Here is a 12,206-nt window from a genome sequence, read left to right on the forward strand (position 1 = left end):
CAAATTATACCTATTAGATAGTTATCACCTCAGTAAACAATAAATGAATTGAAAGATTACAATAAATTCAATGGTAAATATTGCAAATTAAACTTATTATTTCCTACAGGTTTACTTGTGTTTTGTATCTCTGTTTACAGCTCATCAGGCCACGTGAATGTTTACTGTTGCTATGGCAACAAGAGACCGCTGACGTTAGCATCTGTTAGCTAGCTTAGCTAAATCATCTGAACAATAATAACCCATAATATCACAATTCGGCGTATTTGAACAAAATCAACCACAACTACCAACAGTCACAGCCCTTTAACTCTGGGCTGATGTGCTGCCACATGTTAGATTGTCAAAGTTAGAAAATAACGGCTTCAGTCCCTGAGGAGCTACGTTAGCATTAGCGGCAGCTGCGTTAGCATTAGCGACAGCTGCGTTAGCATTAGCGGCAGCTGCGTTCATCAGTATGCAGTAAGTGAGGTCGCATCACATTCAATGTAAAAGCGTCTTTTACTTTGTTTTGGACGTGTCTCAAACATTTAGCCGAGCCAGCCCCAGGCTGACGTTACTGACCCTGTCTGCCTCCACTCGCTCATCATCGTCAGGTCCTCCTCCCTCGTCTCCCGGCGCAGCAGCACCTGTGGCTGCTGGCGGGTCGGTGCCACTGGGACAGGTGTCCCAAAAAGCTCCGTCAACTTCGCACATTTAGCAGCCTCCACCTCCAGAGACTTCAACTTTTTAATCGCTGTTTCTCAGCTGTTTCTTCCTCTTATCCATTTCAAGTAGCGGACACAGTTTGGAAGATGCTCACTACTACCACTCACTAACGTTACTACTGGCTCAGCAGCAGACAAATATTGGTAGTGACTATTTTGCAATCCTCGAACATTGGTTGTGACATGTCACGACCATCTATATAGAAACCTACGCCCATGTCCCAAGATCCTTTGCCCACCGCCGCTCAGTCCCGAAACAGAAGAGGGAAAGAAAGAGAAAATGGCGACATCAAGTGACTCATTTGAACATCCAACACCAGATATGTTAAACTTCAGGGGACTATAAAACCTCCAAATTTTAACTTTCAGTTAAAATACGTGACGCTGGTACTGCTGTGGTAAATATAGTTGTTATTCACCAATGGGTTAAGGTTTATTTTGTAATGTTGATAATTCAATTTAGATTTGACACATTGTTCACACATAAATAAATGTACACGTTTGATAGATTTGAACCAAAACAGACTTTAATGCATGAACACCTGGTGACGCAACCAGGAAACACTCCGAAGGCTGGACCGACCCATTTAACAACGGTGGACGCGGCCTTCAAGGTCTCTCCAAAGGACCCGGCCTTCGTGGGCCGCAAAGGCCGCGTCCTTGAAGGATGCAGCCCCTGAATTGGGACACAGCCACAGCCTCAGTCCAACCGGTCCCCACCTCTCTTAGGCCTCACAGGAGGGCGTCGTCACACCCTGATTGGCTGAGAGAGGAACGCCCCCAAGCTGCTTCCACTCATTAATCAGGAGTCAGTCTCCCACCTGCACACAGCTGATCTGAGTCCACTGCCATCCTTCCAGAGGGATTCTGAAAACTACCCCAAATAAAATAAATGTAAATATTAGTTTAATGTATGGACTGTTAGCTGGACGTGTTTCTTCTTCTCTTCTCTTCTGAAGGTTTGTTCAGTTTAAATCTGATGAGCTCTCTGCAGCATGTGGACAGTGTGAGGTCTGTTTAAAGGTCCATGTGTCAGGAGCTCCAGAGGAGCACCGTGGCTAGCTGCCTGACAGGAAACCCAAGAGAGAACAGAAAGGGCGACAGCACGTCACCCATTTTTCCTCGAAGAAAGGTGGGTTTAGTCTGTGAGTGGTTGAAATGAACCTGTTAGCTTGATGTCCACAGTGAAATAAGCTACATTTCACTCCTTCTAACCTACATTTAATCAGTGCAGGTCAGTGTTTAGCAAGCTAATGATACTCAGTCAGCTGTCCCCGCCCCTCCTACCAGACTCAACAACAGACCCCAACCCAGTGAACCATCTCAGCCAGATGAGCAACACTGTGTTGAATGACATGTCAGTTAGCATCATTGTGGGGGTCTGTGGGAATTATCGCTCTTTTTTTACTATTCTGAAGAAAAGCAAACTAAAACTTTTTCAATCAAACACTAATTATTTTACCACATATTGATCATTATATAAAAACAAAGCAGCCTACAGTCTGTACAGTGTGAAGTGACTCAGTCTGTATTGAAGTTTCAGCCAATACTAAAGTAAAAACCTTCAGATGCTTTGATGCAGACTGAAGTTTAATGACATCTACAGATATAGACTTTATTAACAGTGATATGCAAACTAATACACCATGGAGGTACAAATGAATCCAACTCTATAAATAATCTTAATAAATCAACTTGATCAACACAATTAAATATCAGATCTAGTGGTGGTGATACAGAACTGCAGGTAGTTTGGGTCAATATTCTGCAGTGCTGTTTATTTATTTATTTATTTTTTAAACTTTATTCTCCATTCAATAATTTTACAATAAAAATTACATTCAGATGGCTGCAGATGCCTTTAGCACATTTCTTATAGAGCGTATTAGTCTTGCTTCAAATAGTGGATCCACTGTATGCAGACTGTTGCATGTGTGTCTGCACAGTGTTATATTTGCACAGTAAACATCAGTCTAATTAAATTGCTGCTCTATTCACACTAAAATAAGTGACTGCATATGTATTCACCCCCCTCAAGTCAGTATTTAGTAGATGCACCTTTGGCCTCAATGAACCCGGCAACAGTTGTTGTATGCAGGCAGAGTCTCTCCCATCAGCTGCTGAAGCTTTTAACTCCTTCAGAGGAGTCATAGGTGTCTTGGTGGCTCCCTCACTCGTCTCCTTCTCCCAGGGTCACTCAGTTTGCTCCAGGCAGATTTACACGTGTCATATTCCCTCAATTTCTTAATGATGGATTTAACTGAACTCTGGAGGATGTTCAGTGACTTGGAAATGTTTTTGTATCCATCCCCTATGTTGACCATAATTTAATTTATAAAAGCAATAAAAGGGGAAAACAATTAAAGGGGTGAGTACTTTTTATAGGCACTGTAACTGTGTGCGTGCATGCCAGAGTGTCTTAGGTGCGTTCAGGTACTTAAACAACTAGCACTACAGCCCTGACTACATGACTCAACCATGTTCACCCTGGAAACATGAGTTCATAATGTACAAAATACCTGTTGCAAGGGAACACTGTAGAGACCAGCAGAAGAAAGCTACATTTTGAATGTGTGTGACTTAATGAAATCTGGCCTGTGCTGTGATATAAAGGTGCATAATGTAATGACAAACTGTACAGTGTCCTTCACATCCAAAGAACAAGAGCTGACAATGCAGTTTTATGAACGTAATAACTTTGGATAACAACCAAAACAGCAGCATCGCCACTCCATTAATAAAGGCAGGGTTTAATTTGGCAGGCTGTTTCTAACCACATCAGTCTGTGTGGGACAGTGGACAGCCTGGAAGTTTATAACAGAGAAGATGAAATGTCCTTTCAACAGGTGAATTCACGCTTTTATCTGAATAATAGAAGAATTATTGGTACATTTTGAATTTCATCCAGATCACATATTTGAACATATTAAAAAGCTAAAAGAAATGTATTTGTTGAGTAATTTTTCATAGCTTTGTTGGCAATTATGTAGTTTTTGCTGCATTAAGTAAAATCTTGCTGATATAAAACTTTCATTTTGAAAGACAAGAGGTTCTTTAGACGTCTGTGACTGAAGCTGAAAACATGATTAAATTACACTGTAGAAAAAGTATGTTGAACCCTGTGAGGACGTCACCTGGACATCAACAGTGAACGTTGAAAAGACGTCTAAAAAAACGTTCATTCTGTCTCCAGTGGACGTTGTAAAGTCGTCTTCAGGAGGTGATTCTGCTCAGTGGGGTGAGGAGGGGCAGTAAAGGGTGATGTCTCTCCTCTATACATTCATATATTAACACATGTTCACCTACAGACATGTTGAATATTAGTCTGTAAAAATTAAAACATCACCTGTAAACTTCAGAATCAGCTGAGCTCCAGTAGAGTCCAGCAGTCAGAGTAGAAGTACAATAAAATGTGAATACTTAAAGTACCTTCAAATAGTAATGAAGTACAGGACCAGTTACTTCAGCATCAGGTAGAAACTGATCACTGATCGACTGATTTTGTCCTGAAGATGGCGACACTGTTAAATAATAATAGTCACAGAGTACAGTTCAGCTTCATTTATTACAGAGAAGAGTTCAGTTAGTTTTCCTCAGATTATTGTGTTCATTATTCTGTTTATTAATTTATTTACTATAATCAGTCTTCTGTCTAATATTAATAACCCAGTGTATATTTATAAGTAATCACAACACTACAGGGAAATGAATCAGAACAGTCTCAGTGACTGTTTCTGTCGTCTTCTCTCTTCAGCCCTCAGGCTTCTTCATCTTCTCTCCTGACTGACGGCAGCTGGCTGTATGTTTGAGTCCAGTAGTTGACGTAGTATGATCTCAGGTCGTAGCTGAACAGAGACAGCAGAGGAAGATGGAGGTCAGTCAGCAGGTCGAACATGTCACAGTAGAACAGTAGAACAGTACACTGTACGGTATGGTAAGGTGCAGTAGGGTGCAGTAGGGTTTAGTAAGGTGCAGTAGGGTTCAGTAGGGTGCAGTAGGGTTCAGTAGGGTGCAGTAGGGTCCAGTAGGGTGCAGTAGGGTCCAGTAGGGTTCAGTAGGGTGCAGTAGGGTGCAGTAGGGTTCAGTAGGGTTCAGTAGGGTGCAGTAGGGTGCAGTAGGGTTCAGTAGGGTGCAGTAGGGTGCAGTAGGGTGCAGTAGGGTGCAGTAGGGTTCAGTAGGGTGCAGTAGGGTGCAGTAGGGTGCAGTAGGGTTCAGTAGGGTGCAGTAGGGTTCAGTAGGGTGCAGTAGGGTGCAGTAGGGTGCAGTAGGGTGCAGTAGGGTGCAGTAGGGTTCAGTAGGGTGCAGTAGGGTTCAGTAGGGTGCAGTAGGGTGCAGTAGGGTGCAGTAGGGTGCCGTATTGTGCCGTATTGTGCCCTAATAAGCGGTACGGTGCTGTACCTGACGGAGGACTTGGTGATCTTGTTGTTGATGATCAGGTACGGCTGGTGGTATTTGGTGAAGGCCGGCCAGGGAGCTGGAACTTTACTGTCACCGATACTGGGATCACTAGACAGGATGAGAGAGAGAGTTCACACCAGTTTAAGAGAAGCACGACCAGTTCAGACCAGTTCAGACCAGTTCAGACCAGTACAGACCAGTACAGACTCCTTCAGACCAGGTCCAGGGTCAGAGGTGTGTGTTTGCAGTGCATGCTGGGAGCTTACCCGGTCCTGGCAAAGTTGGTCCAGTATGCAATCATGTACTGGGACAGGTCTCGGTGTCGGGGGAAGTAGACGAGCGGTGTGGCGAAGGGTTTACCGAACAGGTACTGCAGGTCCTCGGCGTGCTCCGCCTCCACCCAGCGAGGGAATCCTGGGATACGAGTCTTCATGTTGAACAGGTAGGAGAAGGTACGGGCTCCACTGAGGGACAAACAGCAGGAGCAAATAAAAACCAGCTACAGCAGAAACTCTAAAACTGACCTTTGGACCAATCAGAGCCCACCTGGAGTGTTGGGCGTGCAGCTGGAGGGCGATCTGAGTAGGAACCAGGAACAGGAAGTCCGTCTCAATGTCCGCCACCGTCTTCTTCACCACCGCCTGCTCCGGAAACGACCCCCAGTTAGACGTGTAGACAGCGTAGGCAGAGTCAACGGCGGCACTCCCCTTCTCCTTCGTCAGGCCTGCCAGGAGACCCCTCACTTGCTCCCTGAGGAGGAGGAGGAGGAGGAAGAGGAAGAGGAGGTTACACCATCAGAACGTCTCCACAAAAGAGTTTCTGAGCTAGCAGTTTTCCTCTGTTTCCAGTCTTTATGCTAAGCTAAGCTAACTGTCGCCACACCTTCATATTTAGATGTTGATCAGAGGTGATTCTCCTTCAGTCGGCTCCTCCTGGTTAACATGCTGTTTTTTCAAAGTAAAAGCCCTGACTCAGACTCTGCTCCTCCTGGTTAACATGCTGTTTTTTCAAAGTAAAAGCCCTGACTCAGACTCTGCTCCTCCTGGTTTACATGCTAGTTTTTCAAAGTAAAAGCCCTGACTCCATGATGAACTCACACTTTGGTGTCGTTTCTGATGTTGATTGAAGGAACGTCAACTCCGGCGAAGATGTGTCCGTCCATGCTGTTGACTCCGGCCATGTAATCAAACTGAGCTGCGTTGTGAAACAGCTGACTGGGCTCGTCGGGGATGAAGTCTCCGTCCACCACCGGAGCCAGTTCGAGGAGGTCCATGACCACACCTACAGAGGACAGAGACGCTGAGACACAACGTCCACTCACAGACCTGAGTTCAGCTGTCTGATGAGTCCACCAGGTTCAGATCCGTGAAATCAACAAGTGGTTGAAACTCTTTTTGCAGACTTTACGTCTGTCTTTGATTCTGAGACTTTACGTCTGTCTTTGATTCTGCAGACTGTCTTAAGGATATTTCAAAGTGCTGTCGTGATAAACAAGAGAGATCTGAAATTATGAAAAACATACTCAAAAAAAGCTTCTAACAAAAAGTTATAGTGCTCATGACGACTACATCTACACAATGCTTTCATGTTAAAACAACTTGAGTCCACATCCGTGTTCACAAGACAACAGGAAGTCCTAAACAGGAAGTCCTACAGTTCTGACCTTTTCCCAGAATCAGCAACACGTCGATTTTTCCCGCCATGGTGAGACCGACCGGGTCACTCATCCTCAGACATGTGAACATCTCGTCTTCATCAGTTCTCCAACAGCCGACTTTACGAGCGATCTGCAGACACAGAGACAACATCTGAATGTTAACGAGGAGCTGAAGGAGAATCGATCAGAGTGATCAGAGTGATCAGGTTGATCTCATGGGTCTGGTGTCTGTGACCTTCTTGGTGAGAGCCATCGGGCTCCTCTGAAGAGCCCAGGGACTGAGAGCCACACCACACTGAGAGATCGCTCTGCGGAACAACCCTTTACTGTAGGGAGACAGCATCTGAGGGGACAGACAGGTCAGAGGTAGACAGGCAGGTCACAGACAGACAGACGGACAGACAGACGGACAGACAGACAGACACACAGACAGGTCAGAGACAGACGGACAGACAGACAGACAGACGGTGTGAGTTAAAATTATTGGCTCATAATTAATAATGTAGATTAACTCTTTAATGTTCAGGTTAAAGAGATAAACAGTCAGTGAGACTTAATTCATGAATGATTCTATGAAACTAAGTTTTGAGTCTTTGGTTCTGTTTTAAACTGAACAGTCTCGTTCAACATCATCTGAATTATGACCCACAAATCAACATATGAACCAAAATAAAACATTTTGTCTCATAATCATGACTGAAAAATACCATTTTCTTTGTTACCTATGATTTTGGTTTAGTTACTTTCAAAACCTTTGACTCAGTTTTTATCTGATGAAGTATTTTATTATATTTCTTTATTCATAATTTTATAACTTCAACTTTAAAGTACATTTATGTTGTCCTTACAAACACGTTGTTTATTTTATTTTCTCAAATAAGTTAGCATGCTAGCTAATGTTAGCATCAGCTGCTGGTAATGTCAGTGATGAAACAGCTAGCTTACAGTGAAGTTTAAGCTTCAGTATGAAGCTCCTCTGGTTGTGAGTTCAGTCCTGCAGAGTCACAAAAGGCAGAGACGTGATGTCATCTCCTCCGTCTCTGATTGGTTTAAATTCTGTCTGTGTGAACTCCTTTTTGTTTCTTTTTGGTTTTTAATAACTCCACAGACTCGAGTATCGTTACTACAGTGTAACCCGTTCATTGAAAACCATGAAATGTGTTTAGAAAATGCAGATAAAGTGGATTTAACTATTTTTTTATTGTTCCTACTGTCCACAGTTGAATGTGATAGGTGACGGGTTTTCAAAATAAGAGTCGACACCATTCATAGTGAATGTTGTACTGTTAATGCTTTTTGACAGAGAATACTGTTCAGCTGAATGTTCAGAGATACAGTAATATGTGTTCAGGGCATTTTAATGTGCCGGCTGTGAAGTACATTTAGTTGTGGAGTGTAATAAGAAAAAGAGTAGAAGAAGTAATAGTACAGGATGAATGAGTGCATGACAACACTGAAGAGATCGTTTCAACCAGATGTTTACTGTCATATTTCCAACAGGAAATGAAATGTGTTTCACTAGAATGACAGTGTAGCACAGACACACAGGAAACGATCTGAGCCGTCCGTCCGTCTCGTCACATCTCAGGAGCTTTTATTGGTTTATATTCTGTCTGTGTGAACTTCTTTTTGTGACCTCTGACCTGGTAGCTGACGCTGGCGGCTCCGGCTGATTGGCCGAAGATGGTGATGTTGTCAGAGTTTCCTCCGAACGCTCTGATGTTCCTGCGGACCCAGGAGATGGCAGCGTGCTGATCCCACAGACCGTAGTTACCTGCGAGGGAAACAATCACCTGTTTCTGTTGTTGTTTCTATTTCCTGTTTCCAGTTTTGTTTCCTGTTTCACGGTCTTCATAAATTTATGGCAGCAGATGTTGGTGTAAACCAGCCTAAATTATTTAACTCATCACCTCTGACCTCTGACCTCTGACCCTCACCGCACTGTGGGATTAAAGACTTGTTACATGTGTGATGAGTTGTTTCCTGTAGCGCCCCCCACAGGTTAGAGTCAAACTGAAGAAACAATAACAAGCTGCAGGAAACACAAAGACACAAGTGTCCAGGACCAAACTCAGGACCTGAGGCGACTCCTGCTCAGCTGCCACAAACACTCTCTACTCTGAGTCACCTGAGCCTCCTCCAGCCTGAGCTACACCTGAGCCTCCAGCAGCCTGAGCTACACCTGAGCCTCCTCCAGCCTGAGCTACACCTGAGCCTCCAGCAGCCTGAGCTACACCTGAGCCTCCTCCAGCCTGAGCTACACCTGTAACCTTCATCATCTGAGCAGACACACAGGGAACGATGTGAGCCGCAGTGTGCTCTGTCCGTCTCGTCACACCTTTGGAGCTTTTAGCAGCTGAGCTAACAGTTTATCTGCTCACAGGCTGATAAGACAGCGAACACAGCGCGGCTCTGATCACAGGCATGCTGGGAAATAACCAGCAGGTGCCAAAACACATCAGATCATCCCAGTGTGACCTCAGTGATCACACCTAATGTGTGGATGTTAACTGATAGAAAATCAATAGCAGATCAATAGCGTGAGTGTTGGTGTGACACCTGGCAGTCGGGTGTCTCCGGAGCTCAGGAAGCCCATCGTCCCGACTCTGTAGTTGACGGTGACGATGATGACGTCGCCCCTGTCGGCCATCTCCTTCCCGTCGTACAGAGAGTCTCCGAGGATCGCCGCGTCATTGGACGCCCCCAACAGGAAGGCTCCTCCAAACAGGTACACCATCACCGGCAGGTTGGTCGACACTGACGGACAGAGAGAGAGACAGAGGATCGTTACCATTCATTATCATCATTAATCAATCAGCTGTCAGGCTGCGTTCAAGAGACAAAGAAAACCTCCGACAAGACGAGACACGAACATATTTCCCTTAAACTCTTTAATCAAAGTTACACAGCAGAGGAGGCGTCTGATGATGCAGCATGTACAAACATTATATACGTATATAAGTCACTTTGTAATACTTGAGGCTCAGAGATTCATAACTCATTCTAACAGACTAAATGTACAGACTGTTTAAAGGTGCAGTCTGTGAACTTTAGTTTAAAACATTAGAAATAACTACAGTTATCAGCAGAGTGAGGAAGTGACATCATCCTGACATCACCAACATCTGTGGTGTGTTCAAGGATATCTACTGAAGTTAGCATGCTACCACCACTAACTGCACTGCTAACTGAGCTAACAGCAGCTACAGTTAGCTGGTGATATTCTGCCCCCTTTCTGTTCGCAGTGACCTTCGACAGGTGGCTAGTTATTACGTACTGCACCTTTAAAGTCACAGGACGTATTTCTGCCACCAGAGGTCTCTCTACCAAAACAACACACGAGCAGCGAGGGATCATGGGAGTTGTTGTTGTTTAGTCTTGTTCTCTGACTTGTGATGATGTGAGAACTCAACATGTGGAACAAACATGTTTTAATGCAGAAATCTGACAGATTGTATCTTTAAAACTCGTGTAGTCAAATCATAATTACATATATTAACATTATTAAATATCATAATATATTATTATATTTACATTAATATATTTACATTAATATATTTACATATTATATTTACATTAATATATTTACATTATTATATTTACATTATTATATTTGCATTAATATATACAAACATTCAGCTTCGCTCTGATTGGATGATGTTGGAGGTGAATCAGCTGTGACAGAAAACTGAAATGCCACTTTAATCACTTCCTGTTGACACACGCTGATGATCGACACGTGTTCCTGCGTGTGTTACGTACATGACCGTCCCTGTGGAACGAAGATGTTCAGGTACAGACAGTCCTCGCTGCCCTGGGTTTTTGTCTGCAGCAGCGTCACCTGCAGGCAGCGATCACGATACTTTGTCGCCTTCAGGACTCCTGAAACAAACAAACAAACAAACAAACAAGCAAACAGTTGAATTTGTTCCGTTAACACATTAAACTAGAGAAAGAAGATTTATAATAATGATGGAGTGTGTTTAAAGGTTTGACATGTTGTTGTGTCTGACGGATGTTTCCACCTGCTTACAGTCTTTATGCTAAGCTAAGCCAAGCTAACCGCTTCTTCTTAGGTCACTCTTTGTGACACTGTGTGTGTGTGTGTGTGTGTGTGTGTGTGTGTGTGTGTGTGTTTGTGTTGAGTTACCGCTCCATCCAGGATGAGGTTTTGGTTTTTCCCATCTTCCCGGGATGTCAGCGAAGGGGATCCCTTTAAAGACGTCAACAGTCCTGAACAGCCCCATCCTGTGGCTCTGCCCCTCCACCTGCCCCCCCTCAGTCTGCACCACACCCAGCTGCACACACACACACACACACACACACACACACACACACACAGTTTGAAACTGGCAGTAAAACAGTTCTTGTGTCTGCTGATGTGTCCGGACCAGCACTGATCGGTTGGTTTGAGAATTGAACTGAACAGAACTTAATCAACATCATATCAGACAAATGCAACCCGTCTCCTGTCTGACCACAACACTGAGTTTGATCTGAATGAACACTGATATATTTTAGTTGTGTGATGTGATGGTATTTTGTTTTCCATATCGTGTGAAGTCGCAGCACTTTGAATGTTTTTATTGTATTTATGTTTTTATTGTATTTATGTTTTTATTGTATTTATGTTTTTGCTGCCATGTTGTAAAAATGAGGCCGGCCTGGATGAGTGGAGACACAACAGCTGCCTGTGTTACACACTGCTTCACAGAGACAGTGAGCGCAGCACAAAAGAGTGACGACAACGAGACATTGTCGTCACTCTCACGATGTGAGCCTCCGAGTTTGTGGTTATAATCTTTATATTTCTGTTTTCTGCTCATTAAACCTCCTGAAACTTCTTCAACCAGGAGGTTTTAAAGATTACGTCTTCAGGAGGAACCAGTTAGCCACAGACAGGAAGTCGGACTGAGCTGATGGACGGACCAACATGAACATCTGATGACACTAATACTTTAATAATCTGAGGCTGTAATGAAGTCGTCACTCACCTTAGCAGCTGAAGCTGAGTTCAGCCAGACTCCAAACAGAACCACCAATAACAGCATCATCACCTGTCTGTCTGCTCACCTGTCTGTCTGTCTGCAGGCTCTCCTGCTGTATTTATACTCTGATGAAACCTCTTATCTCCAACAGTTCTGCTGAAGGCAGCTCAGCTTTAAAGGAGCAGTCCAACACTGTTCTCTGTTCAGATGGGCGTCAGTGTGTCTGTGTGCCTGAGTCAGCACAGGGTTAGCTTACTTTAGCTTACTTTAGCTTACTTTAGCTTAGTTTAGAGATTTTACATTTGGATCCACATCAAAGTGTCCTCACTCACAGATACCAGCCACCTAAACACAGCTGAGTTTATTCATCACGATCCAAACATTAGAATAACAACAGAATAACATCCTGTCTCACAATTTTAAAGAAAGTGAGGAGAAAATTCCTGGATCCGTCTC

At 43.8% G+C, this 12,206-nt stretch overlaps 1 protein-coding gene across 1 annotated transcript; it reads right to left on the bottom strand.

Moving 5' to 3' along the window:
* Positions 1 to 4,253: 4,253 nt before the first annotated feature.
* LOC140995749 (bile salt-activated lipase-like) lies at positions 4,254 to 11,841 on the bottom strand. Its single transcript, XM_073465827.1, has 12 exons — positions 11,757 to 11,841; positions 10,913 to 11,060; positions 10,525 to 10,644; positions 9,322 to 9,519; positions 8,406 to 8,536; positions 6,998 to 7,105; positions 6,769 to 6,892; positions 6,203 to 6,386; positions 5,652 to 5,855; positions 5,372 to 5,569; positions 5,106 to 5,213; positions 4,254 to 4,552 (listed from the first exon to the last, which is right to left on the bottom strand). The coding sequence occupies exons 1-12, from the start codon at positions 11,814 to 11,816 to the stop codon at positions 4,465 to 4,467; spliced, it is 1,671 nt and encodes a 556-aa protein (XP_073321928.1). The 5' UTR covers positions 11,817 to 11,841; the 3' UTR covers positions 4,254 to 4,464.
* Positions 11,842 to 12,206: the final 365 nt, after the last annotated feature.

Source organism: Pagrus major, chromosome 5 (genome assembly GCF_040436345.1).
Source record: "Pagrus major chromosome 5, Pma_NU_1.0".
Lineage (NCBI taxonomy): Eukaryota > Metazoa > Chordata > Actinopteri > Spariformes > Sparidae > Pagrus > Pagrus major.

Excerpts from the sequence above, each read along its gene's own strand:
- LOC140995749 (XM_073465827.1), bottom strand. The coding sequence starts at position 11,816 with ATGATGCTGTTATTGGTGGTTCTGTTTGGAGTCTGGCTGAACTCAGCT. Across the intron at positions 5,856-6,202 it reads ATCAGAAACGACACCAAAGT|GGAGCAAGTGAGGGGTCTCC; the intron begins GTGAGTTCATCA and ends CCTCCTCCTCAG. Across the intron at positions 5,570-5,651 it reads CTGCACGCCCAACACTCCAG|TGGAGCCCGTACCTTCTCCT; the intron begins GTGGGCTCTGAT and ends TTTGTCCCTCAG.